Below are 24,624 nucleotides of genomic sequence, written 5' to 3'. Positions count from 1 at the left end.
TTAGCTCAGCAACAGTCTTCCTCAAGCAAAAAGAGGAATATTGGCAACAGATATTAGCTCAGGGCCAATCTTCCTTGCCAAAAAAAAAGTGAAACTACATATTGAAAGAGCACATGACATGCAGGCATTTCTCGTCTAAAAGAAACCTCTTCATATGTAAAGGTATAGACGGGTTACACAAAAATCACAAAGAAGACAGACCGTGCAAACACGGAACAAGAGAACACTGCAGCAGCTCCAGGCAAACTCAGAACAACTCAGTACACTTAACGCTTCTCCGGGGCTACGAAGATCATCTAAGCCAGTTACATCACTCTAAATTTTCTAGTAGTCTCATTACAACAAATAAAAACATGCAAAATTAATTTTAATAACATTTTATTTATCATCTTTCTCCTTTGCAGAACTCCCATGGAAAACAATAACTTATCTCACCTTCATCTAGAGACTCAAGAACTGTCGCAAAGCTATTCTTCGCAATGAACTGCTAAGCTCAGACAGGCTCAGGATAAGGATCAATGCACAGCACTCTGTTCCAGCGAAACAAACCTGCCCAGCCGCACGACTCACATAAAACTTAAGTTTCAACTGCCTGTCAGCGTCTAGGTTTCCTCTAGTTCCAGGTTTGTTTTATAAAGATGACAGAGATGCCTCACAGGAACGCCGTGCTTCTAGCAACTGCAAGCCATTTTATTTCACAAAATTAATATGCCTGTAAAGAATAAAACGCACCCTAACTTTACCTGAAACACACTGCGTCAGAGAGTCAAAGAGAAGGCACTTTAAGGCTTTACCACTTTCCTCCCCGACCTCTCGCCATCCCTCACATCCCAACTTCACCACTGAAGACGGGCACGACATGACCACCAATTAAGAAGCACCTGGAATTTTAACTGCTTTTTAACACACAGAGAAGTATCTGAAGTATCTATGAATTCCCTTTTGCCTATTCTCCCTGTATTTGGCCTAAACAACTGGGAATTCAAGCTGGGGCCACAGAATACAGCAAAGCCTACTGATGAAGATTAATGAAAGCCACAATTTTAGCTTTCTTTAGAAAATCTTTTTTCTAAGAAAGATCAAAAGTTTAAAGGAAGCCAAGCAGGTCAATACTATGACACACCCATTGCTAAATTAAACTGAAGGCTACCCAGTGACCTTAGAGCAGGTTTTTCCAGGAGTAACGAGGCTCTCACAGAAATCTATACCCATTGAGCTAGTGATCTTTCCTGAGGATAGAAAATATAAACAGCAAAAATGTTTGTTCAAAACATTTTTAGAACCTATCTTTCAGACTTAACCCGAGACTCTTGTCAGGTTCTTTTGAATTACCCGAGAGTGCAGAAAATGTTTATCCTGAGGTTAGAATTTAACTTTTGGAAAACGCTGAACCACATTGCTAACTGTGATACACCATTTTTACTCAAAGGCAAGTAATGAAATGTTTTCTGAACTGCTGTGGTAACAGAGGACTGAGCACACAAAGAACCTCAAGAACGGAAGAGACTTCAGAGTCATCTAAACTACTCCCCATCTACCCATTCGATGCCTGAATCCCAGCTACGCATTTCCAAGTGGTTGTTCAGCCTCTGGGCAAACCATTCCAGTAATGGGAGACTCATAACTTTCCAATGCAATCAATTTCAGTTTGGGATGGTTTGAAATGCTGCAAGTCCTGCCATTCTAGTGCTTGCATACATTGGAACTTGCGCATGCTGGCTTAACTTATACTGCCTTATGGCTCCCTATGGCTGCTTATTTTTGGAATTTTAAGAATATATAGGAACATGGGGAGAAATGAGTAGAGATCAAGAAATGAAAAAGATGCCATATACAAAATATAGGATACATTTGGGGGAAATGTTTGATTTTTTTCATTTTCTTTATTCTCCCCCTTCCTGTGTAAAGGCAGTAAGCATTCTCTCACAGAATTTTATCAAACCAAACATTATTCTCAGCATGCCATTAAAAAAATTAAGCACCTACTACGTTCCTGGCACTGTGGTAGCCATCACAAGAACTACAGATAGGCACAGGATAAAGTTTCTAACTATCAGAAGCTTACAATTAAGTTAATTCAACAGACATGCACAAAGGTGAATAACAACATATGGCAGTAGACAATTAAGCACAACCTGTAGCCAGAAGAGGGTTTCATCAGAGTAGAGGTTTAAGCTGGGCTTTAAGGAATGGGAAGGATTTAGTTTGACAGAAAGAATATGCAAAAACATTTCCAACAAGGGCAACAGCAAAACCAAAACAAAAAGTCAAAAAACAAAGACAAACCATCAGATTGATTGAACATGAAGAGCTGTCTGTATACAGACAAAGCATCTGTCGTAAAGCTTCTGGAGCGAGGTCAAAGACAGGATGAAGCCAGGCGGCAGAGGTACCTGATTACCAATTTAAGGAAAACAAAACTTCTATGATTCTCAGAGGAGAACCAATGCAAATCTCTTCGGAGAGAAGTAAAATGGCCAAAGCAGCATTGCAGGAAGATTACTCTGGACACGGACTGCACAACAGATGGAGGGCGACGGTGACAGGAAGACCAGGGAGAAGCTAAAGCCGTGGGCATGGCAGGGGAAAGGGGAACGGAAACCAACAGAAGTGACGGATGAACTAAGAAGTGATGGAACACAGAGGCACAAGAAAGAAGGAAGAACCACAGAAGACTACAAGCTTTCAGGATTAACCCGAACAATGACGTTAGCTAAGAAAGAAAGCCAGTCTGGACAACCAGATAATTCTTCACATTTTAGCTTTGGTCAAGGTGCAAGCAAATAGCTATCTACCAGTCTTAACATTTACACATGCTACACATTAATAACTATGACTGTGGCCAAAATGTCCCACATTGGAACAATTTCATAAATCCTTCTCTCCTGTCTCCATACGGAAGCTGGAGAGGTTTTGTTGATACTGCTATAGAGCAGTGGTTAATTCTGATACTCCGTTCTTTATTCCATTCAGATGCATAATGTTATCTGGCAAAAAAATCCATGCCTAGTCATATCTATTCCTTTCTCTTCTATCACTGCATTAACAGCCAGCTTTCTTTGCTTCGTGGCAAAGCATTTTCCATAAAGCAACAAAATTCCTAACTACTTCACAAGAGTTACTGAATATAGAAAGATGAGTAGACAATGCAAGGCCACACTGACATTCCAGCGTCATGGAATCAACCTAACTGGCTAACTCCAGCCTCAGAGAACACGCAACTGAAGCCAGGTACCTGAGGGTTGCTGCAGATACTCAGTAAGAAGAGGACTGCCTTTCGACCCTGTCACCAACACAGACACAGATAAATGTGGCCAATCTGCCATTTTCTTGTTTAACTTGAGGAGTGACTCAGGGATCCTGAGGATCTGTGAGCTTGTTTTGCAGTAGAAAGAGAATGCCTCTGGTGAGGCTGTGATTGCTGGACGGCTGACACTCAGCAGTCGGACTGCAAAGGGGCTTATCAGGAGTGACCCCTTTGCTTCTCCAAAGCTCCTCCTGCCCAGCCCCTTAGCCCTGCTTTCAGCTCTTGTTAAGGCCGATTTGAGAGAACCTATGCTCCCACCTTCTCATCTGGGCCAAACGGAATAAACCTTTCTCCATCTCCAAGCACCAGTGTCTCAGTGTTTGGCTTACTGCACATCAGGCACAGGAACTTGAGATTGAGAGGTTTGGTATCAGGACTAAAATGGATGCTTGGGAAAATTACCACTTACTTCATGCCAAGGATTTCCAAGCTTTCTTAAAAATGATAAACCCATGAACACCAAAGGTCTCACAGACAATCTAAAACAAGAAGTGAAACTCACTGTAGAAATCACCACTGGAAAGAGAGGGGAGAACCACCTGTGCAGAAAACAACAGCTGAGTCACAGGAGGAAATGAGCTTTCTCACGGAGAAAGACAAAAGAACAAAAGGGCGAAGGACAAAAGTGTAGAAAATCTCCAGCAGGAGGAAAAAGAAGGAAAAGAAACAGGAAAAAATAAAGACTACACAACATAAAAGATGGGAGACAGTAACTTTAGCTTTCGTTACAAAGAAGCAGCTTCAAGAAGACAGCGGATAGTGTCAAGCGAAGCAGGAAGATCAAGCAAAAGACAGATGGAGAGCTGGATTCAGCCATCAGGAGTAACTAATGTTCTTTGTGAGTGCAAACTTAGCAGAATGATGGGAACAAAAGTGAGTTAGCAAAGAGAAAAGTAAGGTAATGAAATGAAAGAGTAGGTAAAGACCTTGCTCAAGAAATTCAACTGCTAGGGCTGGCCCCGTGGCCGCATAGTTAAGTTCCTGCTCTGCTTCGGCGGCCCAGGGTTTTACCAGTTTGGATCCCGGGCACAGACATGGCACCGCTCATCAGGCCATGCTGAGGTGGCGTCCCACGTAGCAGAGCCAGAAGGACCTACAACTAGAATAGATAACTATGTACTGGGGGGCTTTGGGAAGAAGAAGAAGAAGAAAGAAAAAGAAGAAGACTGGCAACAGATGTTAGCTCAGGTGCCAATCATTAAAAAAAAAAAAATTCGCCCACTCAAGGAAGATAATAGCTAGTCCACAGAAGACAGTGGCTGGCACACTGTGAGTAGTTAATAAACGTTTGCTGACTGAACAAGCAAACAAATGAAATGAGTGTAGCAGTCAAGAGCTGTATGTTGAGGGAAAGCAGCTGTCAGGGAGACTTTTTATGGAAGGAGGCGTAAAGCAGCATGTTTCAAAGAAGAAGAAAGAGTTTCAAGATGCCTCCCAAGTGAACATAATGTTTTTAATTGGGTGGAAAAGCAGGAAGGAAGATTGAGAAAGAAAACAAAGGCAGAGAAACCAGAGGCCACCACCTTCTACTCTGCCCCTAACACAAGAGAACAAAAGAGCTGAAGTCAAAGCAGAAACCTTCCGGGCTAGGTGGACAGAAAACGAGAGGGAAGAAAGCTGCTATCCTTTCACTGTAAGAGTAAACACGGCGTGAAAAGAGCTGGGTTTAAGGACCTCCCAGCCCAAAGCGCAGTCAAAGCTACAGCAAAAACAGTGAGGATAGAAACTGAGGGGGTTTTCCGGAAACGCAGACAAATGTTGAAGGCAAGTTCACTAAGGACAAGTCACATCCTGTGGAGACTGGGCATTTCAAATGGAAAGCTCCCAAGACATATTTTTACAAAAGAACACATTTCAGTTGAGTGGGCCTGGGGTTCCCAGGAAAACACCAAGTACGTATCAACAAACAGCACGAGGAGGGGGTAAACCAGGAGCCCAGGAGAGAAGACACGGAAAGATTCACAGAAACAAAACACACTAAAAGGGCTCCAAAAGCTATCATGACAAATACCAAATACACGCAGTGTATTTTCTAACATGGACAAGGTCTCATTGAGATGTTTCATTAAGCAGCACAATTCTGCAAGGGAGCTAAGAAAGTTGAGAGCAAAAGCAACATTCCTCTGTAATAAGAATAAGGTATTCTTCATTTTTACTCCTTCAATATACACATTGAAAAATGAATAATTAAGAATTTTAAATTAAGGGGAAAAATGGTAATCAAGACTTAGGATTAATGAACCAATGCAAAACAAAAAGTAAAAGCTACAGTATTTGTAAAAGTATTAAAAAAAATTGGTCCTTTCCAAAAATTTGAGAAGTACCTGACAATAAACCCAAGATCAAAGACATTTAAAATCTGACCATGAACCACATTTTAAAAAAGAATTTTGATTAAAATTTAAGGTGAATAACTCTATTTCTATGCTAATAATAATCAAAATAAGTTTTGGTAGATAAATTATTTTCTTTAAAAAATAAGCATACAGCAATTCTAACACAGGTATAACATGGTAGATACCCTTCAAATTGACTCTCACACACACAACATACATATAAATACCTGATATAAATATGGAGCATATATAACTCCTGTCAGTCAATAAGTAACCTTGAGGCAAAACTTACTAAGTAGTCACTCTTTACAGAGTCACAAAAAAAAGGGGAACAATTTCATTTAATTACTTGACTAGGCTCAAAGATTAAATCATCTTTCCATATTTACTAACAAAAGGTATTAAAAAAAAATAGAACTACCCAAAACTAAGTATAGTCTGAAAATTAGTAACATGACTTCCATGAAATGTTGGGAGTGGTGGTAGGGAGGACAGAGAGTAGAACTACATATGCAGGCAAAGTATTTCTCTTACTTCTATAAATACCACCAATCTTTTTTATATCAAAGAAATTCTTATAAAATATCATATGAATAAGGAACACATAGAACATACTATAAAATACTCATATGAATAAGGAATAAATCACATTGTGATCTTCACTTTCCCTACTCTAAATTAACAGTCAGAGTTAACAGGAACAAACTTCAAAAAACAAAAGTTCCAGTGCACAGCAAAACTAACGCAAGGGGACAGAGCTCAGGGCAGCGTCTGCCCCTGGGGGACCTGACTAGAACTTGGCACAAGGAAACTTTTTAGGGGATAAAAGTGCTCTGTGTATCTTCACTGGGGTGGTGGTGGCACAGTAGAGACGCTCGCCAAGACAGGTAAAACTCACTTCTAACCTATCAATTGTTCTCTCTGTAATTAGACCTCAATTCTTTTAAAAAAGTAAAAAAAATAAAATGCCAAGGTATAAAGAGAGTTGTATTACACGGAACCTACCTACCACCACAGGAAACAGGATGCACTTCAGCTGAACAAAAAGCACCCTCGACAACAAGTGACACAATTACCTAACTACTCATCTCAAAATGCCTCAGCACCCAACGCTCCCAAAAATGAATTAATTATTTTTGGCAAATATTCTGAAGAAGTAATTCACTTATACTCAATAATACTGCAGAATGGATCAGTTTGTGTATTATTTACTCAGTAGTACATTTAGCAACCAATTCAGCACACAGGACACTAAATTCCTTAAGATCAGAAAGATAGTCAGGAGAGCAAGGCTGAGGGTCTTACAAGGTGAGCAAACGGACCAGTACTCCTAGCAACTGACGAGCTGAGGCTGTGGCGAGTGGAGGACGGCCAGGGACTGCCGCTCTCAGGCTTCACTCACTCTCACGCACTGCAGCCGGCACCCTCCACCGAGGCACCCTCCACCAAGGCACCCTCCACCGAGGAAGCAGCGAGGCCGCCCGCCGGCAGGGGTCCTGTCGAGACCGCCCAGGTCTCCCTCTGGGTCCAGACCCCACTACAAACACCAAGTTACCCTGCAAACGACCCTTCACATTTGCTTGAAGACACCTTAAGAAACATCACGGACTCTGTCACCACAGTGACCACAGAGATGCCATTAAGAACACTGCCTCATATGAAGAGCTCAAAAAGCTCTGCTTCCTTGATGTAACAAGTAAATTCTTTGCTCAAGAACCTTGAAAATACGTAAAATATATTTCCTTTTGTGTCCTAGCCAGCAAAACACTCAAAAACTAATTTAAGACTGAATAAATTATGCCTGACTTTATTCTCTAGTCTTTTTTTCCCTGTGAATATTTTTGAGGTTTAATTTTTAAACACATTTAAATCTTTGCTCCATTTAGAATTTACTTTGGCAGAAATCTATCTTCGGCGTAGAAGTTTTACTTTCTTTACCCAATCTAACTCTTTTTTAATGACCCACTGCCCCCAGCCTTCCATTCTCCTCTTTCTACTCTTACCCCACCCCACCAGGGCCACTTTTGTGTTTTGTTTGTTTTTGTCTGATTCTGAGGTATGTATGCTTATCACTGAGGTTCACGTACACATATTTGTGTATTTAGCCTTCATATTAACTAAAAGTAATTTCAAAGGACATAAGAAAAGTAGTGTAATTTCACTCTAAGTGACAAAATAAAGCCAGTAGAAATAATCATTTTTACATTAGCAGTCAACCTTAAGGCTTAAACAGTATATTAACAGATATTAAACAGATTTTGAGAATCTAACGTGGTCACACTGGAAAAACAGTGAACCCTTAAAACTATAAATGTGTCTCTAAGAAAGCTAACCCACTTGAAACAAATCCAAATCAGTCATTAGGACATTTGCTCACCAGCTGCCTTCCCACTGAGGCCCTGTCTGCACACCAAGCACCTCCGACAGCAGGTGGCCTGCAGGTCAGCCCCTGGGCTGGCAAGGCTCACGCTCTCTCCCCAGGCTCCCTCTGCTGACAGGAACGCAGAGCAGACTACGGATTACACTGGCAAATTTCACCAACACAAGGGGAAGGAATTCATGTTTTAAATACTCCAAAATCACTATCTTAGATAAAAAGATTAAAAACTGACTTTATTATAGACCCAAGAAGAAATAAACATCTGTGAACTGACAATTTAAATAACACTCAAATTTTATGTGGCACATGCCATTTCAATATACTACTTTTAAATGTTAATTCTTAGATGCAAGAAGCATTATAGATTTTAAATTCATTTTAAGTATTTTTAGTAATCTCTCAATAAGGAAATGTTTACCTGTATCTGTTCCGGTGTCCATTGGTCTAGGTTGACTGACTTGACCCTGGATATATGAACTCCAAGATTTCTGTGGATTCCAGCACATCTGATGCAAATAAACACACCAATATTCCAGGAAGCCCATCGGGGACCTAATTAAGGAGATGAAACAAAGAAAAGCAAATATTAAAAACCAAAATAAACATCATGACAGAATATGAGAAGCATTCTCCTTTTTTATACAATTATAATGGAGGCTTACAGAATTCACATGCTCAAATTTTTAAATGGTACCAACAGCGGCTTGCTAAACAAGACATGTGTCTTGGCTGTGCTGAAAGGCTATAAATCAACTTTCAACAACCTTCATAAGTTTACTAATTTTGCTTTCCTAGAATCTTTCCTCCAATCTAAGACTTTAAAAGTAATTTATATGTGAACAAGAATTTCATGCAGCATATTTGAACCAGCAGTAGCAATATCCCGGAGTAAAAAGTTCTTTATTAAATACGTAAGATAGCACTTAAAAGATCACCGACAAATAAAAATCAAACGAAGAGGGGCCAACTGGCCACGTGTAGTGGTTAGGTTCATACTCCGCTTTGGCAGCCTGCGATTCGCGGCTTCAGATCCCGAAAAAATCAGAGTTCTCAAAAATGAAACTTAGAAATGAAGAAGAAAAAGTCAATCAACCTAATAGAAAATTGGGCAAAAAGACATGAGTGGGTAATTCACAGAAGAAGAAATGTATAGCCAATAAACTTAGGTAAACAGGCACAACCTCACTGGTAATTAGGGAAAATGCCCTGTAAAACCACAACGACCCCCATTTTGCACTCAATACAAAATTGGAAAAGCTGGAAACATTTTTTTTACTTGATTAATACTAAGTGTTGGCAAGGATGAGAAACAACAAGGACCACCTCAAGAAGCCTTGTACTGACGTGGATAAATCTCAGATATAACCCAGAGACTAAGAAAGGTGAGCTGAACTGAGGTGTGCTACAAAATGTTACTTCTTTGGGTCATGGCCAAAAGATTCTGAGGAACACTACAGAGAAACTCACAAGTATACAAGAATATAAACCCTAGCCGTACTGTTCTTCATATCTCTGAATATACTATTTCATGACAATTTTAAATGTTCTCATGATTATTTTCATATTGCTTATACAATTAACATAAAAATTAAAAAATAAAGTAGTATCTGGAAATTATGTCAAATATTCAGAAGCTTATACCTCACAGATTTCTATAAATCACTTGATTATCAAAAAAATATAGACAGTAAGAGACATCAATAAAAACCAAGTTTTTTAAAAAATTTAGGCTTCTATTTCAAGTATATACTTTTTACCCAAAGGGGAGAGTTAATCTACAAAATAACGTTGCAGCTAGTAATTACAATACAGTAAATAAAACTAAACACATCCCCCCAAACTCCTTAATTACACAGGAGGTGGATTCTGCATATACAATTTACACCCAAACACCCCGCTGTTAAGCATCTGGGACAAGCTCTGGTTAATACTTGTTCGACCACTAACACTCAAAATGAATTAGAGGCCAGGAGACCTGGACTGTCAACCCCTCTGCCACCTCGGAGCTGCAGAAATTACACTCGACTAACGACAAACTGAGCAACGAGATTCTTCTCTGCAAATGAGTGAAGAGTGGCCTGGCTGCCCTCACTACCTAGGCCAGACTTGAACGGAAACCACCTTGAAAGTTTTAAAGCACTAGTCAAGTACAAGTTATCGTCACATTAACAAAGTTTGAAAATCAAAACACGATACTTTTTCCTTCTCTAGAGAAGTTTCCACATTGGTCTGCAGAGGAACCGTATCCTGACTTTCCTCAAGAACAGCTCCCAAAAGGGCAGTTAGTCCAGAGCATGACAGGAAAACAAAACATTTTCAACACACCTTAAGCGTGGCTTCATTTTTGTTCTTAAAACTGAATGACTCCCCTCAGAATATCGCTAGACCCATAGCCAAATACAAATGGAGACTTTTCTCTATGGGACAATTTTCCCGAAGCAGCAAATGCAGTGACTGAATGAACTAATTAGGAAGCATCATTTGCATAATGTGATAGCGACTGTCCTTGCAGGTAAAAAGCTGTGGAACCCAACACGGTGGTGTATGTTTACAACACCCGAAGACAATAAAGGGATTAAAATGTATAAAAGAGTTGTACAAGAACGACGCTAGCAGTTAGGAAAAATGGCTACATTACTATTGAGCAAAGCGAGATGTAATTAAATGTTAGGTGATCTTTAGGTCTTATACAATTTAAGGCTATAAAAACCATCTTATTGGGGCCAGCCCAGTGGCACAGCGCTTAAGTTTGCACGTTCCAACTCAGTGGCCTGGGGTTTGCCGGTTCAGATCCCGGGTGCAGACCTACACATTGCTTGTCAAGCCATGCTGTGGCAGGCGTCCCACATATAAAGTAGAGGATGATAGGCAGCAGATGTTAGCTCAGCGCTAATCTTCCTCAAAAGAAAAAAAAGAAAATCAGCCTTGCAAATTTACCTAAAATTGCTTTGATAAAATAGCAGTTGTTCAACATAACTGTGCTTCAATTATTGGTAGGAAATCCTCACTTTCTTTCGCCAAACTATTCAGTGAGTACTTACCAATTCTGTACCAAGCACACGCTGTGAAGAGACCACAGACACAAGGGCAAAAAGCTAAGTTCCTGGAGGCAGGAGGCCAAGCCAGGCATAAACAGGTGTTACTACGTAAAACCAATCTGTGAAATCCAGCCAAGTTGTAGGTGAATAAACCTTCCACCGGGCAATCTATTCACATTCTCTCTCTGTCACACACATGTTTACACACACAGATGTACAGGTTTGCAAGGTTATATATGTAACGTGACATATCTATGTACACAACACACACCCTACAGCTACATTTTAAGTGACAGATCACAGCTCATTAATTTAATCTCAACAAGTATTTATTTTTAGAAGAGAATGAAAAGATACAAGCGCATCTCATGAAGGGAAAATATAATTTTATTAAATTTTTAAGAAATCAATAACATATATATGTGTACAGACACACATTCACACACAAACTGAATGATGCTGTGAAATGTTGTTTCTCTGTGTCATGGTCAAAAAAGAGGGCTGAAAAACACTACAGAGAAACCCATATAGGCCTTCAAGAAGCCACGCACCAAAATATTTATAGCAGCATGGTTTCTAAAACAATTGGAAATAACTTGAATGTTCACCAGCATGTTTATCTCACCAAATGATGGAACATTACACAACCGTGAAAATGAAGAAAGTGCACATATCAACATGGATAAATCTGAAATATAAGACGGAGTAATCAATTTTGGCACAATGTGATAACACATGAAGGGCAAAGGGGACCCCCCCCCAGGAGACAGTCTGCTAGAAGGCTCACAGGTCTCGGCAGAAGCAGAGCCTCAACTGAAATTGAGAGGCTGACACTCAGCAGCAGGCACAGACTATGCCAGGACACATTCTCGGTGACGGCTAACAAAGGCAGAGTGACAGGGAGCCTGGTACAGCTGGAGGGGAGAGTATGAGAGTATCTGGGGAAAGGTTCAGGACTTCACGGGAGGAAGTCACAAACAAAAGGCCTTCTGCCATTCACCCTGCCCCTCAGAAGAGGCCGCGATGCCTCTTCCGCACTCTCCACGGGACTCCCACTCTGGTACTACTAGACACTACTAGGCCCGCGCCTTCACCTGTTGCCCCTCTGCCCTGCATGTCCCTTATCGGCTCTTCGCACGCCTGGCCTCCCTGTCCCGTGGTCTCTGCTCGCACGCTGCCCGCTCGCAGAGGACTCTAACGTGCTGCCTCTCCCCGGTACAGCCCTCATTTATGACACTTACAACAACGTGGAACACTTCATCTATTTTGAAATTTACAAACAAATCTAAGGTAACCAAATAGATGAATACAAACAGATAAATAGCTGACAGATTTAATCATTTTAGCAGCCAAGTCTCAAACCATGAAAGGTTAAAGAAATGCACAGTCAGTTCCAGGTGAACGTCTCTCAAATTCTAACATGCATGCAGATCCCTGGGGAGATAACGAAAATGCAGATACTAATTCTGTAGCCCTGGAGCGGAACCTGAGATTCTGCATTCCTAACAAGGACCAGAGAGGTCCACACTGCCATTACAGACTACATTTTGAATACAAGAGTCTAGATTATTCTCAACGTGGTCTTCAACTCCAGCATTCAGCATACTTCCTGATCTGCTTTCATTATTCTTACTGAGTATGTGACTTAAACTGTGAAAACGTATTTTAACAAACGAGGAATGAAATCTGCTGAGGAAACAATTCAAAGCTTATTTTGAATTCAGATGTCAGGCTATCTTGAGTCATCCCTATCACTAGATGCTAGCATAACACGAGAAAGCTGGCGTCAACCAAACACGTGAGCAATCGCAGTGTCACAGTTACAACATAGCAGAGCTCGAGCGACAGCAGAGAAGGTGGTCTCTGGCCTCGCCGATGTTAGCACCCTGACTACACCCTTCATCCGTGAACGCCCAGGGAACAATGATAATCCAAACGCACCACACGAGAGATTGATAAACACGGCAGCAACAGGAATGGAAATGAACACACATGAGCATCACCGGGAGGAACCGACAGGACTTAGCAAGTAGGAAACAGAGGGCTACTCACTAAGTAAAAATCAAGGTGTCTGAAGTACTGCTTCCCATCTGGGATTTAAAGCATGAGGTTACTTGCAGAGTCAGAAAACTGAAGGAGATCTGTCATATGCTCTAAATGATAGTGACACATCAAGATGAAAATGTCAGCAAGTGCTCAGGAATAGATGGCTGAAGTTCAAACTGGAAGATATACCGAGCGCCTTCTTCAAGATGACAGCTGCAGCCCCAAGAACAGAAAGAGCAAAAGCAGCAGAGTGCGAAGTCTTAAGGAGAAAATGAAAGGTAGCGCAAAATCAGAGAAGGCCAAAGTTTTAAAGAAAAGATGGTCAAGTGTCGAAAGTTTTAGAGAAGTTAAGCACGGGGCTAGGAAAGAACCTCTGGACGTGTTAACTGAGAGGAGACAGAAAGCAAGCAGGGTGAAGGATGGATTCGCCCGTCTGAATTCCATCACCAGAGTAAACTCTCGCTGCTTCCGTTGCCAACTCCAATCCTCTAACACAGTTCTCTGTTTCCCTCTATCTGGCTCTCAGGACCATCCATAATCGTGATCCTTCTTAAATCAACTTTATTTTGCACACACTCAGGGAGCCAATCCAAACAGACTCCTTGCCTTCCCTTGAACACAACTCAATTACCCTGTGTTGACCCATCCCTGCACACCATTTCCTTTGTCCGAAACGTTCTGCTTGTGATCATACCAATCCTACCTCATCTTTGAGGCCTAACGGGAGTCCCATATTCTCCATAACACCTTTCCTTACGACTCCATCCCTCATTCTCCCTTCCTATAAATGTTACAGCCCATGACAACGGGCCACAACAGGTACCTGCCGCATGTTCAGTCACGTTGACTAACACAGATGGTAAACTTCTCCCTGGGCAGACTTTCCATGGCCTTCGACACCACCTACGCCGGGAACAGGCAGCACACTAAGAAATGTGCTAAGGCTGATGACTGAGTCAAATACACAGGTTCTTTGATACTTGAAGCAATCCATCCACTGTTTTAAAGAATGGAACCAAAAGCAAAAACTGTGTGGTAGAAGCTGCTGTCTTTAATGTTCAGCTTTCCCCTCTTCCTTTTAATAACAAAAGCCCTGAGTTTCAGTTAGAAACATGGCTGCCCAGACAGAGATGACATTTCTCAGCCTCCCCTGCAGCCAAGTGTGGCCACAAGACCAAGTTCTGCCCTACGGAATGTGAGCCGAAATGTGTTTCACCGTTAACCAAACCAGGCCTGTGACCCTGGGCCTCCTCCTATCTGCCACTGGCTGGGAGATGGTAAGAAATGAACCTGCTACCTTGGACCCAGACACAAAAGCCCCGTGCTGAAGACGACAGAGCTGCTCTCTCCACATTGGACAGTTCATCCCCAGACTAACGTGAAGGAGAAATAAACTTCTATCCTGTTTAAGCCACAGTAGTTGGGGGGTTTTTTTGTTACAGCAGCTAAGCCTGTAACAAACCTAATTTAATGAGAATTATATTTGCAAGTTGACAAGTTGGTGGCAGTAAATGGAATGTACTAGAGATTTAATCCCTTATTTCAGAGCCAAAATTCTTTTTTTTTTTTTTGATGAGAAAAATTCACTCTGAGCTAACATCTGTGCCAATCTTCCTCTATTTTGCATGTGGGTCGCCACCACAACATGGCTTGACAAGTGGTGTAAGCCCACGGCCGGGATCTGAACGAGTGAACTCTGGTTGCTGAAGCAGAACACACTGGACTTACCCACTGCACCCTTGGGCCAGCCCCCCAGAGCCAAAATCCTAAGAGGAGTTAAAGAACAAGACAGCACATTTTCATCAACTCTTAGTTTTCTAGATTCAATTTAAATACCAAATACATATTAGGTGCCTATGTTCACCAAGGTATTAAAGGAAGAGGACAAACACAGGTCCACTCTCAAGGAGCCGGCACTCGGCCAAGTCCCACGACGGTCACGGTACAGGGGACAAGTGATGGGGGACACAGCAGAGGAAGAGACAAACGTGCCAGGGGTCTCAGGGCAGGCTTTGCAGAGACAGAGGCATTCAGGGCGATCGCTAACGATGAGTCCAACTAGAGCAGGTCCAGTAGGGACACAGCCCGCTCAGTGAAAGCAGTGGTGCCTCCACCTTGAGGAGCCTTGCCAGCTGTAACGCTGCACCAGAAAGGACGTGGCTGCAGCACCTGGGCACACGAAGCTTCTTCACTTCACACACTGACGGGATTTCCCTGAGTTGTGATATATATACACCTAAAATTTATAGAGTGCCAAGTGACTAACAACTTTCAGATAGACATGAAAGAGTTTAAGATACAGAACCTCTGCAGAAAGTGGAAAAATGAAGTTTACTTAATCATAAATCATTATATATCTAAACGATGTAAAAAATACTCTATCTAAAAAATGAAGAGGAATTTTACTGAGAACTCACAGCTGTCTCACCATTCGAGAAACATGGTGAAATTGCATGCTCTTCTGAGAAGAAACTTCTTGTAAGTTTCTGATTACCATGAGAGACTAGCAAAGACAAAAGCTTCTTTGAATTTTTTTATAAGTAGAAAATAACTATGACGAGGAACAGAAAACTTAACACTATCTACTAACAGTGACCTCCTTTTCGACTCATGTCGAAAGGCCTTATGTTTTGACCTTAAGTTCCTCAGTCCTGAAAACCCACCTAATGTGTTTATTAGGATTAAGTCAGACACTGTGTTTGGAAATATGATGAATCTGATGTTGTGTGTATTAAATAAGACGGTGGTTTCCTCTCAAAGTGCCCTCCTGGTGGTTTTGGCATCAGTAACTTGGGTGACTCAGGTCTTAGCTACCATTTGTAAGCTAGAGACTGCCGAGATTCTTTTTTGCTGAGGAAGACTGGCCCTGAACTAGCCTCTGTGCCCGTCTTCCTCCACTTTATGTGTGGGTGGCAGCCTTCCATAAAGCCTTCTCCCACTGCCCCAGCACCACTCTTTTAATGACATTTTTCGCAACGATCTACAGTTACTGTTTCAGCTCTCTTTTCTGAGAAAGGGTCTCTGAGAGGAGAGACTTCATTTCACTGATCTCCATGTGCTCTGGATTGAGCACAGCATCTGGTATAAAAATGCAGGCAGTCTTGGGGCCAGCCCCGTGATGCAGCAGTTAAGTTTGGCGCGCTCCACCTCAGCGGCCCAGGTTCGCAGGTTCAGATCCCAGGCACGGACCTACACCACTCGTCAGTCATGGTGTGGCTGCGACCCACACATAAAGTGGAGGAAGACGGGCACAGATGCTAGCTCAGGGCCACTCGTCAGTCACGGTGTGGCTGCCACCCACACATAAAGTGGAGGAAGACAGGCACAGATGCTAGCTCAGGGCCACTCGTCAGTCACGGTGTGGCTGCCACCCACACATAAAGTGGAGGAAGACGGGCACAGAGGCTAGTTCAGGGCCAGTCTTCCTCAGCAAAAAAGAATCTCGGCAGTCTCTAGCTTACAAATGGTAGCTAAGACCTGAGTCACCCAAGTTACTGATGCCAAAACCACCAGGAGGGCACTTTGAGAGGAAACCACCGTCTTATTTAATACGCACAACATCAGATTCATCATATTTCCAAACACAGTGTCTGACTTAATCCTAATAAACACATTAGGTGGGTTTTCAGGACTGAGGAACTTAAGGTCAAAACATAAGGAAAAATTCTGGAAAGCAGGAAAGAGCAAAGGCTACGCCACGGGCAGATCCCAAAATGCAATGGTGAATACTTTGCATCTCCTACCACGATAATTCCATCCTTCCAAAGAAAATTCCCTCACAGTGGCTGACTGGTTTTACTCGATTCTGTCAACTTCTGAAATGCCAAATCACTTATTATTGAGGCTAATAATACAGATTTAAAGATGCAAATAGCCTTTCCATCTTTCCAGAAGTATCAATCCTTGCCACCTTATTATAAGTTCACTTTGTTTCCTCATAATACCCAAGATTAGAGGCAGTAACAATTGGCTTTCTTTTATTTGTTGGAGAAGGAAACTGGGAAGGGTGGAGAATTCTGATAAGGGAGGAGGAGAGCCAAAGCAAGTGGGACGTAAAGGGAGTTCATACGGCAGTGTCACAGGGACACCCACCCAGGCAAGGGACACACACCAAAGCAGTAAAAGGAGCCCAGAGAAATTATCTATACCAACACTCTGTCCAGGATCAAGCCTGAAACAAGGAAGAAGCCCTTTCCCTTTCTCTACCACAGGCCCTTTCTTCTTCACCCAAGAGCACTGCCCGGCCCTCCACGCGCACAGTCAGCTACGCTATGGGTCAGGCACACTTGTGGATCACCAACAGAACCAAACAACAGTCCATGAAAACGTGGTTCCCACACTGTAAACAAGTGAACTACAAACTTGCAGAAGAGCCTGCAGGTAGGGAATGGAAACTACTGCAAATAAGCATGAGGGTCTTTTTAGAATGATGGAAATATTCTAAAATTCCATTATGACGATGACGGCAAAACTGTTACTATACTAGAAATTACTGAATTATACACTTAAAATAAGTCAATTTTATAGTATGTAAGTTATAGCTCAATAAGGTTGCTTAAAAAAAAACCTGTATACATTTCTTTAAATGTAGACATGAAATACCATACACCCCTTTCACTGCTTGTCCTTACTTTTACCAGAAGAGAAAGAATGGCAGCCAGTAGTACAACTAGTCGCTGACGTTGATAAGACGTGAGTGGACGATCTCAGGATGTGCAATCCTGGCAGGCACACAGAGACGTCAGGTAAGAAGCATGGAAACAGATGCTACCATATTAAAAAGGTTTCCAAACTAAACCTGAGAGTTTAAACAGCAGTTCCAGAAACAGTATTACAACAACAGTTATTTTAAATTGCCAGTTTCTTCCAGCAAACATACTCAACAGAATGTTTAGCTCATGTTTTTAAATGTTAAATATTTTAACATACAATACCTTACTAAGAAGGAAATGAAGTGTTCTTTAAACTATTCTCTTTTTCCATCTGAAAGGAACTACGCATGTTGGTCTGAGACAGTCACCGACGGCCAGCCTCCATCACACCCACGTCCTGTGAAGCAGCATCAGCAACGCTGAGAAGACACGCAGGAATAACCTGCAGCAACTGCACAGCTTGACGAGCCTCAGAGCTCATCATGAGGCTGCTCAGAAGAAAGGTCCGCAGGCTGCTCCAGTCAGTCACCTCCTGGAGGTGGACTACGAAGCATGAACAGAGAGGGCAAGCGATCGCAATCGCTCAACTCGCAACAGCAGAGGTAATTAATTTATTCTCCTAAAACTTGTCTGAACAAGACTGACATTAAATAGTACGAAAAGAACATTTTTCGTTTTGTTAAAAAAAAAAGAATCGAGAGCCAGCTCCGGCAGCCTGGTGGTTAAGTTCAGCACACAGCACTTCGGCAGCCCAGGCTTGGTTCCCAGGTGCAGACCTACACCGCTTGTCAGTGGCCATGCCGTGGTGGTGGCCCATATACAAAATAGAGGAAGACTGGCAACAGATGTTAGCTCAGGGCCAATTTTCCTCAGCAAGAAAAAAAAAAAAGAATCAACCTTTAACATACTGCAGTCATCTTTCTTCAGTATCTTTACTTGTTAAGAACCTATGCAAAACCAAACCAATAACATAACAGAAAATAAAACCTCTGAAAGAAAAGGTCTAGGATAAAGGAACTCAAAAAGCTCCCTATTCAGAAAGACAGCATTTAAGTTGCAATATTTAAGTAATCCCCTCAAAACTGCTATTTAAAAAAAAGAAGTTTGTTACACTCAGATTCAGAATAGCGGCACATGCATTTACCCAACAAGTATTACTGAGTGCCTACTAATTCAAGGCACTTTTGTTCAAGGCCCTGGGGAATTGGTGGTGAACAGGAAAGACAGACGCCTGCCCTCATGGAGCTCATATCCAGGGGAAAGTGGTACACAATGAACAAACATGTGGAAGTAACCGTGTGTCGACGGCAGCGAATATTACCGAGAAAAAGGGAAAGTGGATGGGGAGCACAGGTGGAGTGGGGAGAGGAAGGCAGTTATTACTTGGCCAGAAAACTCTCTGACCAGAGATCCAAAGGAGGCAGGGGACCAAACCACTGAGCTCCGTGGGCAAGAGTAGGTCAGGCAAAGGGCCCAGTGCGCCCAGGACCTAAGGCAGACCATGCCTCCTCAGGGTCAGGCTTACCTCCAGGCTCGCCTTCAGAAACACCAAGGAGGTTCTGTTGGCTTGTTTGTTCTTTAAAGGGTCAATGAAGGGCCACTTGTGCATCCCTACATCAAATATCATAATAAAACATTTACTATAAAACATTTTTAAATGACTGTTGCCCAATCTACTGACAGTCCCTAAGAATAAATCAGCACCATCAGTACTTATAGATACTTCCAGCATTTTAATTCAGTGCACAGCACACGCTTAGTGAGCATGAAAGAAAGGCAAGAGAGAAAGACAGAAAGCTAAGTAGGGACAATAATGCTGGGATTCCTCCGAAGACGGTTTGGGGCATGCACTGCTGTTCTGTCAGGCACTGGAAGGGTTAAGGCCAAAACAAAAAGTATTCTCCTCCCTAGTCTCTACCAAATCCAAAGTCTAACTGGGAGATGTATATATACATATAGGGCAGGCAAACACACTCACAGAGACTCACGTCCATTAAGTATCTTAAGAAAGCAGACTGTGCTCACCAATGCTCAGACTTCAATCTAAAGCTTTGCCCATTTACACAACACTGTCCTTCATTCAGTTTTGTTGAGCCTGACAAACCAAAAATTTATCCCTGACGTTACTGGGACAATTGGTGAAATCTGAGTAAGGTCTATAGATTAGGTGATAGAACAACACTGAGTTTGATAACTATACTGTGGTTACGTAAGAAAAGTCCTGTTTTTAGAAGATAAACACTGAAGTATTTAGAGGTACAGAAATATTTTGTCTATAATTTATTCTGAAACAGTTTAGAAAAAAATAATGTGTGTATATACAGGAGAAAAAGAGAACAAATGTGGTAAACTGTTAACATTTGAAGATTCTGGACAAAGGATGGGGGAGAGTTTACATCAAGTTTCCTCCATTTCACTGTATGTTTTCACGTGTAGAAATGAAGAGTAAATGAGAACAGTAGAATACTTATGCACGAGCATTCAACAGACGCTGTAATACAAAGAATTAAGAAAAAAATGTACCCTGTATACATTTTTGTATAGTTGTATAGAAGTTGTACACATATTCCCGTACACAACTTCTCTGAACATCAGTTTCTTTATCTGAAAATAAACATACCACCATATTCCACATTCAAATGACTGCTCTGAACACCGAGTGACAAAATATGTATGAACACACACTATAGCAACAAATCATTTTCTAAGACTAACGTGCTCTTCTCTGTATCCCACACTTTTCCTTGCTAATGTCATCTACTACGGTTAAGAGGCCAGGATTTTGACTCCAAAAACCTCTATTCCCTTAATCATGCTATTCCGTTGATTACATATGATATAAAATAATCCTATTTCAAGGAGAAGGAGCACATTAAGGGTACACACTAACTATGAGACACTTCTCAAGATGAGAAACACAAGAAAGTATTTTTTATAATTGAGGAAATGTGGCATGTCTCTAGTATTGATCTCTTCTCTAAGCGTCAGATACTTAATAACCAACTTGGGTACCAACGTACCACCAATCAAACAAGTCCAAGATGGAGTTCATCTCTCCATTCAGCCCCTCCCTCCCCCCCTCCCTCTCTTTCTCTCTCCCTGTTTGTCACACACACACACACACACACACACACACACACACACTCTACTCTTCCTGATTCCCCCAACATTATCCACCTAATGACTTAAGGGGAGAAATAAGGAAGTTATTCTTACTCCTCTCTTTCTTTCATCATCCATAACCATTCAATCAAGCAAACATCCTAATAATTTTGTTTAATTTTTTCAAATCTTTGACTTTAATGTCACTGCAGCTGGGCCTCTGCCCCAGTGCAGGATCTCGTCAGCTACCACCCGGAGTCCTAGACTACCACAACATCCTCCCAAACAGCCTCCTGGCTCAAACACTGCTTCTCAGGTTTACTAACCCACCACATCAAGCCTCAGTCTGATTCCCTCAGCATCACTTAGAGGCTCCAGGCTCAGCTTCACCACTTCCCTACCACAGCTTTTGCTAGTTCCACTTCTGGTAATACCGAAATATTTTTAAGATTTCTCCTAACCACTTATCTATTACATTTTGGATTTTATCTTCTCATTTTATTAATTCTGTTTTTTAATAAAGTTTCCAGGAGTACAAACTTTCAGAAAACCTCAAAAAGATTTATGCACATATTCCACAGCAGAGACAAAATTGGGAAATTCTCTAACGCAAGAGCCTTCTGAGAAGAATACCACTAGAAAAATGGATCAAAGCTATCAGAATACAAAACCAGCCTGGGCCTAGGGGCAAAAAGTGAATGAGGCCCTAGGAACCAACTTCGACTCAAGAATCTCCTTATAAATTTAAGACTGAAGAAAGGCTGCATATATTAACATGCATGGTTACCACTGAACAAAGATATTTCTTATGTTGAAATGGCAGACTATATATTTACTTATGGTACCACTGACCAAGACAAAATAGAAATAGTGGGAAAAGAGCTTGTGGGGAAGGAGCAATAGTAAAATATTCTATTTTAGTCACTTCTTTTACAAAATCTGCTCTGTGAAAATCAGCAAGTGACAAGTCACTTAACTTTTTCTTTCCCAAGAACAGCAGAACAGACACATTAGATAAACTTTTTAAAATTCAGTATATCACCTCCTAGAATCCTCAAGTATTTAATCTTTTAAGAAGATGTACCCAGGAAAAATGAGAATCAATATCCAAATATATCTTCCTAGTATATTTTAAAAAACAAAATCCTAGTTTTATTTAAATGGTACAAGCAGAAACAAATTCACCTAAAAACGTGACTTGAAAATGTGTTAGATTTATACATCTTTAATGTTAGGTTTCAGATGTCTACTTTCAAGGTTTTTTTTAATGCCAAAATAGCTTGCTTTAAAAAACACGTGCTTTGTTTTCTTTTGCCCATGGAAACAGTAAGAGGCAGAGAAGACCACATGTTCTCAATGGCTTTCAGAACTCACTTTCAACACAATCAGTGTTGCCTATCAAAAAAAAACCAAGCAAACTCACAGAAGAAGAGAGCAGCTTTGTGGCTGGGGGGGGGGGGGGGTCAGGGGACGGGGATGGGATTGACGCGGGTGGTCAAAAGGCACAAATTCTCCTACAACGTGACGGCTCCAGTGAACACTGCTGCATAACACACACGAAGGTAAGAGGAGATCCTAGAGTTCTCACCACAAGTAAAAACACATAGAAGATAATGGGTGTTAACTAAATTTATTGTGGTAATCATTTCACAACATATGTAAGACTAATCATTATGCTATACAACCTAAACTTACACAGAGCTGTGTCAATTATATCTCAATGAAACTAGGAGGAAAAATTCGCCTATCGTTCCCCTTAACTTAAAAAATGCTTACATCAGAATATACAGCTTTTATTTAGCATGACTAATTTAAGTTCAACATCCTTTTGTTATTGAAATAAATCACATACTTTGTTGCAGATAATTCAGGAAAATTCTAGGGAGTAGATACAACCGGACACATTCAGAGAGGAAATGAAGTTTATTCATTTTGTCAAATTGAAATAGAGCTCCAAACATTGCAAGTTGATTTGATAAAAATATAACAAAACCTGATAGATCTAAATTCCAACACACCATAATTAGAACAAAGTTACTCTGTTAGTACCAAAACCACTTTATAACAAAAGAAATCAGAGGCCACCCCAGTGGCACAGCAGTTAAGTTCACACGTTCCCCTTCTCCACCGCCCGGGGTTCACCCATTCGGATCCCGGGTGCAGACATGGCACCGCTTGGCAAAAGCAGTGTTGTGGTAGGCGTCCCACGTATAAAGTAAAGAGAGATGGGCACAGATGTTAGCTCAGGGCCAGTCTTCCTCAGCAAAAAGAGGAGGACTGGCAGTAGTTGGCTCAGGGCTAATCTTCCTCAAAAAAAAAAGAAATCAGTAATGTCAATAGTAGCTGATAAACTAAAACCAACTATTGGTAAGATCATAGGAAAACTCAGAACAAGGAAAGACAAATATATTTGGCAAAATATAAAACAGTTAGACTTCTAATCCTAAATTTTATTCTAATATTATTCTAATTCCTAATTCTGGATTAAATTCCAGAAACTCTATTGAACACTGGTTTAATATACCCTAGGCCTATACATTAGCAACTTAATTACTCCATTTTTCTCTTTCATTCCTGAATTCCAGATCCCATTATTATTAGACTATACACCCATGCCAAAATTCTAACAATACTCATAACATGATTCAGAAAATGGTACAGGCATCTTAATTTTGATTAATACTGTGCACCATCTGGAGGTATGACAAAGATTGAAAAGTTTTTTCCATTTAATACAAAGGCATTTATTAAATGGAAATAGGGTTACACAATTTTTTAAAAATTTTAATTTGGAAAATATTTCAAGCATATAGGGAAGCAAACAGAGTAAGTGACAGTACAATTTGACCAATAACCTGACCCACTTTAACCTCTATTTTTTTTTAAGAGATTTTATTTATCTCTCTCAAAGTCCCCCTGTACATAGTTGTATATTCTTAGTTGTGGGTCCTTCTAGTTGTAGCATGTGGGACGCCGCCTCAGCATGGCCTAACGAGAGGTGCCACGTCCACGCCCAGGATCCGAACAGGCGAAACCCTGGGCCGCCGAAGTGGACCTCAAGAACTTAATCACTCGGCCACAGGGCCAGCCCCCTTAACCTCTAGTTTAAAGAAACCCTGGGCCGCCGAAGTGGACCTCAAGAACTTAATCACTCGGCCACAGGGCCAGCCCCCTTAACCTCTAGTTTAAAGAAACCCTGGGCCGCCGAAGTGGACCTCAAGAACTTAATCACTCGGCCACAGGGCCAGCCCCCTTAACCTCTAGTTTAAAGAAACCCTGGGCCGCCGAAGTGGACCTCAAGAACTTAATCACTCGGCCACAGGGCCAGCCCCCTTAACCTCTATTTTAAAGAAACCCTGGGCCGCCGAAGTGGACCTCAAGAACTTAATCACTCGGCCACAGGGCCAGCCCCCTTAACCTCTAGTTTAAAGAAACCCTGGGCCGCCGAAGTGGACCTCAAGAACTTAATCACTCGGCCACAGGGCCAGCCCCCTTAACCTCTAGTTTAAAGAAACCCTGGGCCGCCGAAGTGGACCTCAAGAACTTAATCACTCGGCCACAGGGCCAGCCCCCTTAACCTCTAGTTTAAAGAAACCCTGGGCCGCCGAAGTGGACCTCAAGAACTTAATCACTCGGCCACAGGGCCAGCCCCCTTAACCTCTATTTTAAAGAAACCCTGGGCCGCCGAAGTGGACCTCAAGAACTTAATCACCCGGCCACAGGGCCAGCCCCCTTAACCTCTAGTTTAAAGAAACCCTGGGCC

General features: G+C 41.6%; 1 protein-coding gene across 5 annotated transcripts in view; it reads right to left on the bottom strand.

The window, feature by feature from the left end:
* The window catches only part of SMAP1 (small ArfGAP 1), a 160,269-nt gene that overhangs the window by 103,758 nt on the left and 31,887 nt on the right, over window positions 1–24,624 (bottom strand). For all 5 annotated transcript variants that reach the window (XM_023625154.2, XM_023625152.2, XM_070245776.1 and 2 more), the window contains exon 2: window positions 8,442–8,575. In XM_023625154.2, the coding sequence (XP_023480922.1) occupies window positions 8,442–8,575 (134 nt within the window). The remainder of the gene's footprint in view (window positions 1–8,441; window positions 8,576–24,624) is intronic.

Source organism: Equus caballus, chromosome 20, assembly GCF_041296265.1.
Source record: "Equus caballus isolate H_3958 breed thoroughbred chromosome 20, TB-T2T, whole genome shotgun sequence".
Taxonomy (NCBI): Eukaryota; Metazoa; Chordata; class Mammalia; order Perissodactyla; family Equidae; genus Equus; species Equus caballus.
The sequence above is the reverse complement of the archived record's forward strand: the minus strand, read 5'-3'. Positions and strand labels throughout refer to the sequence as shown.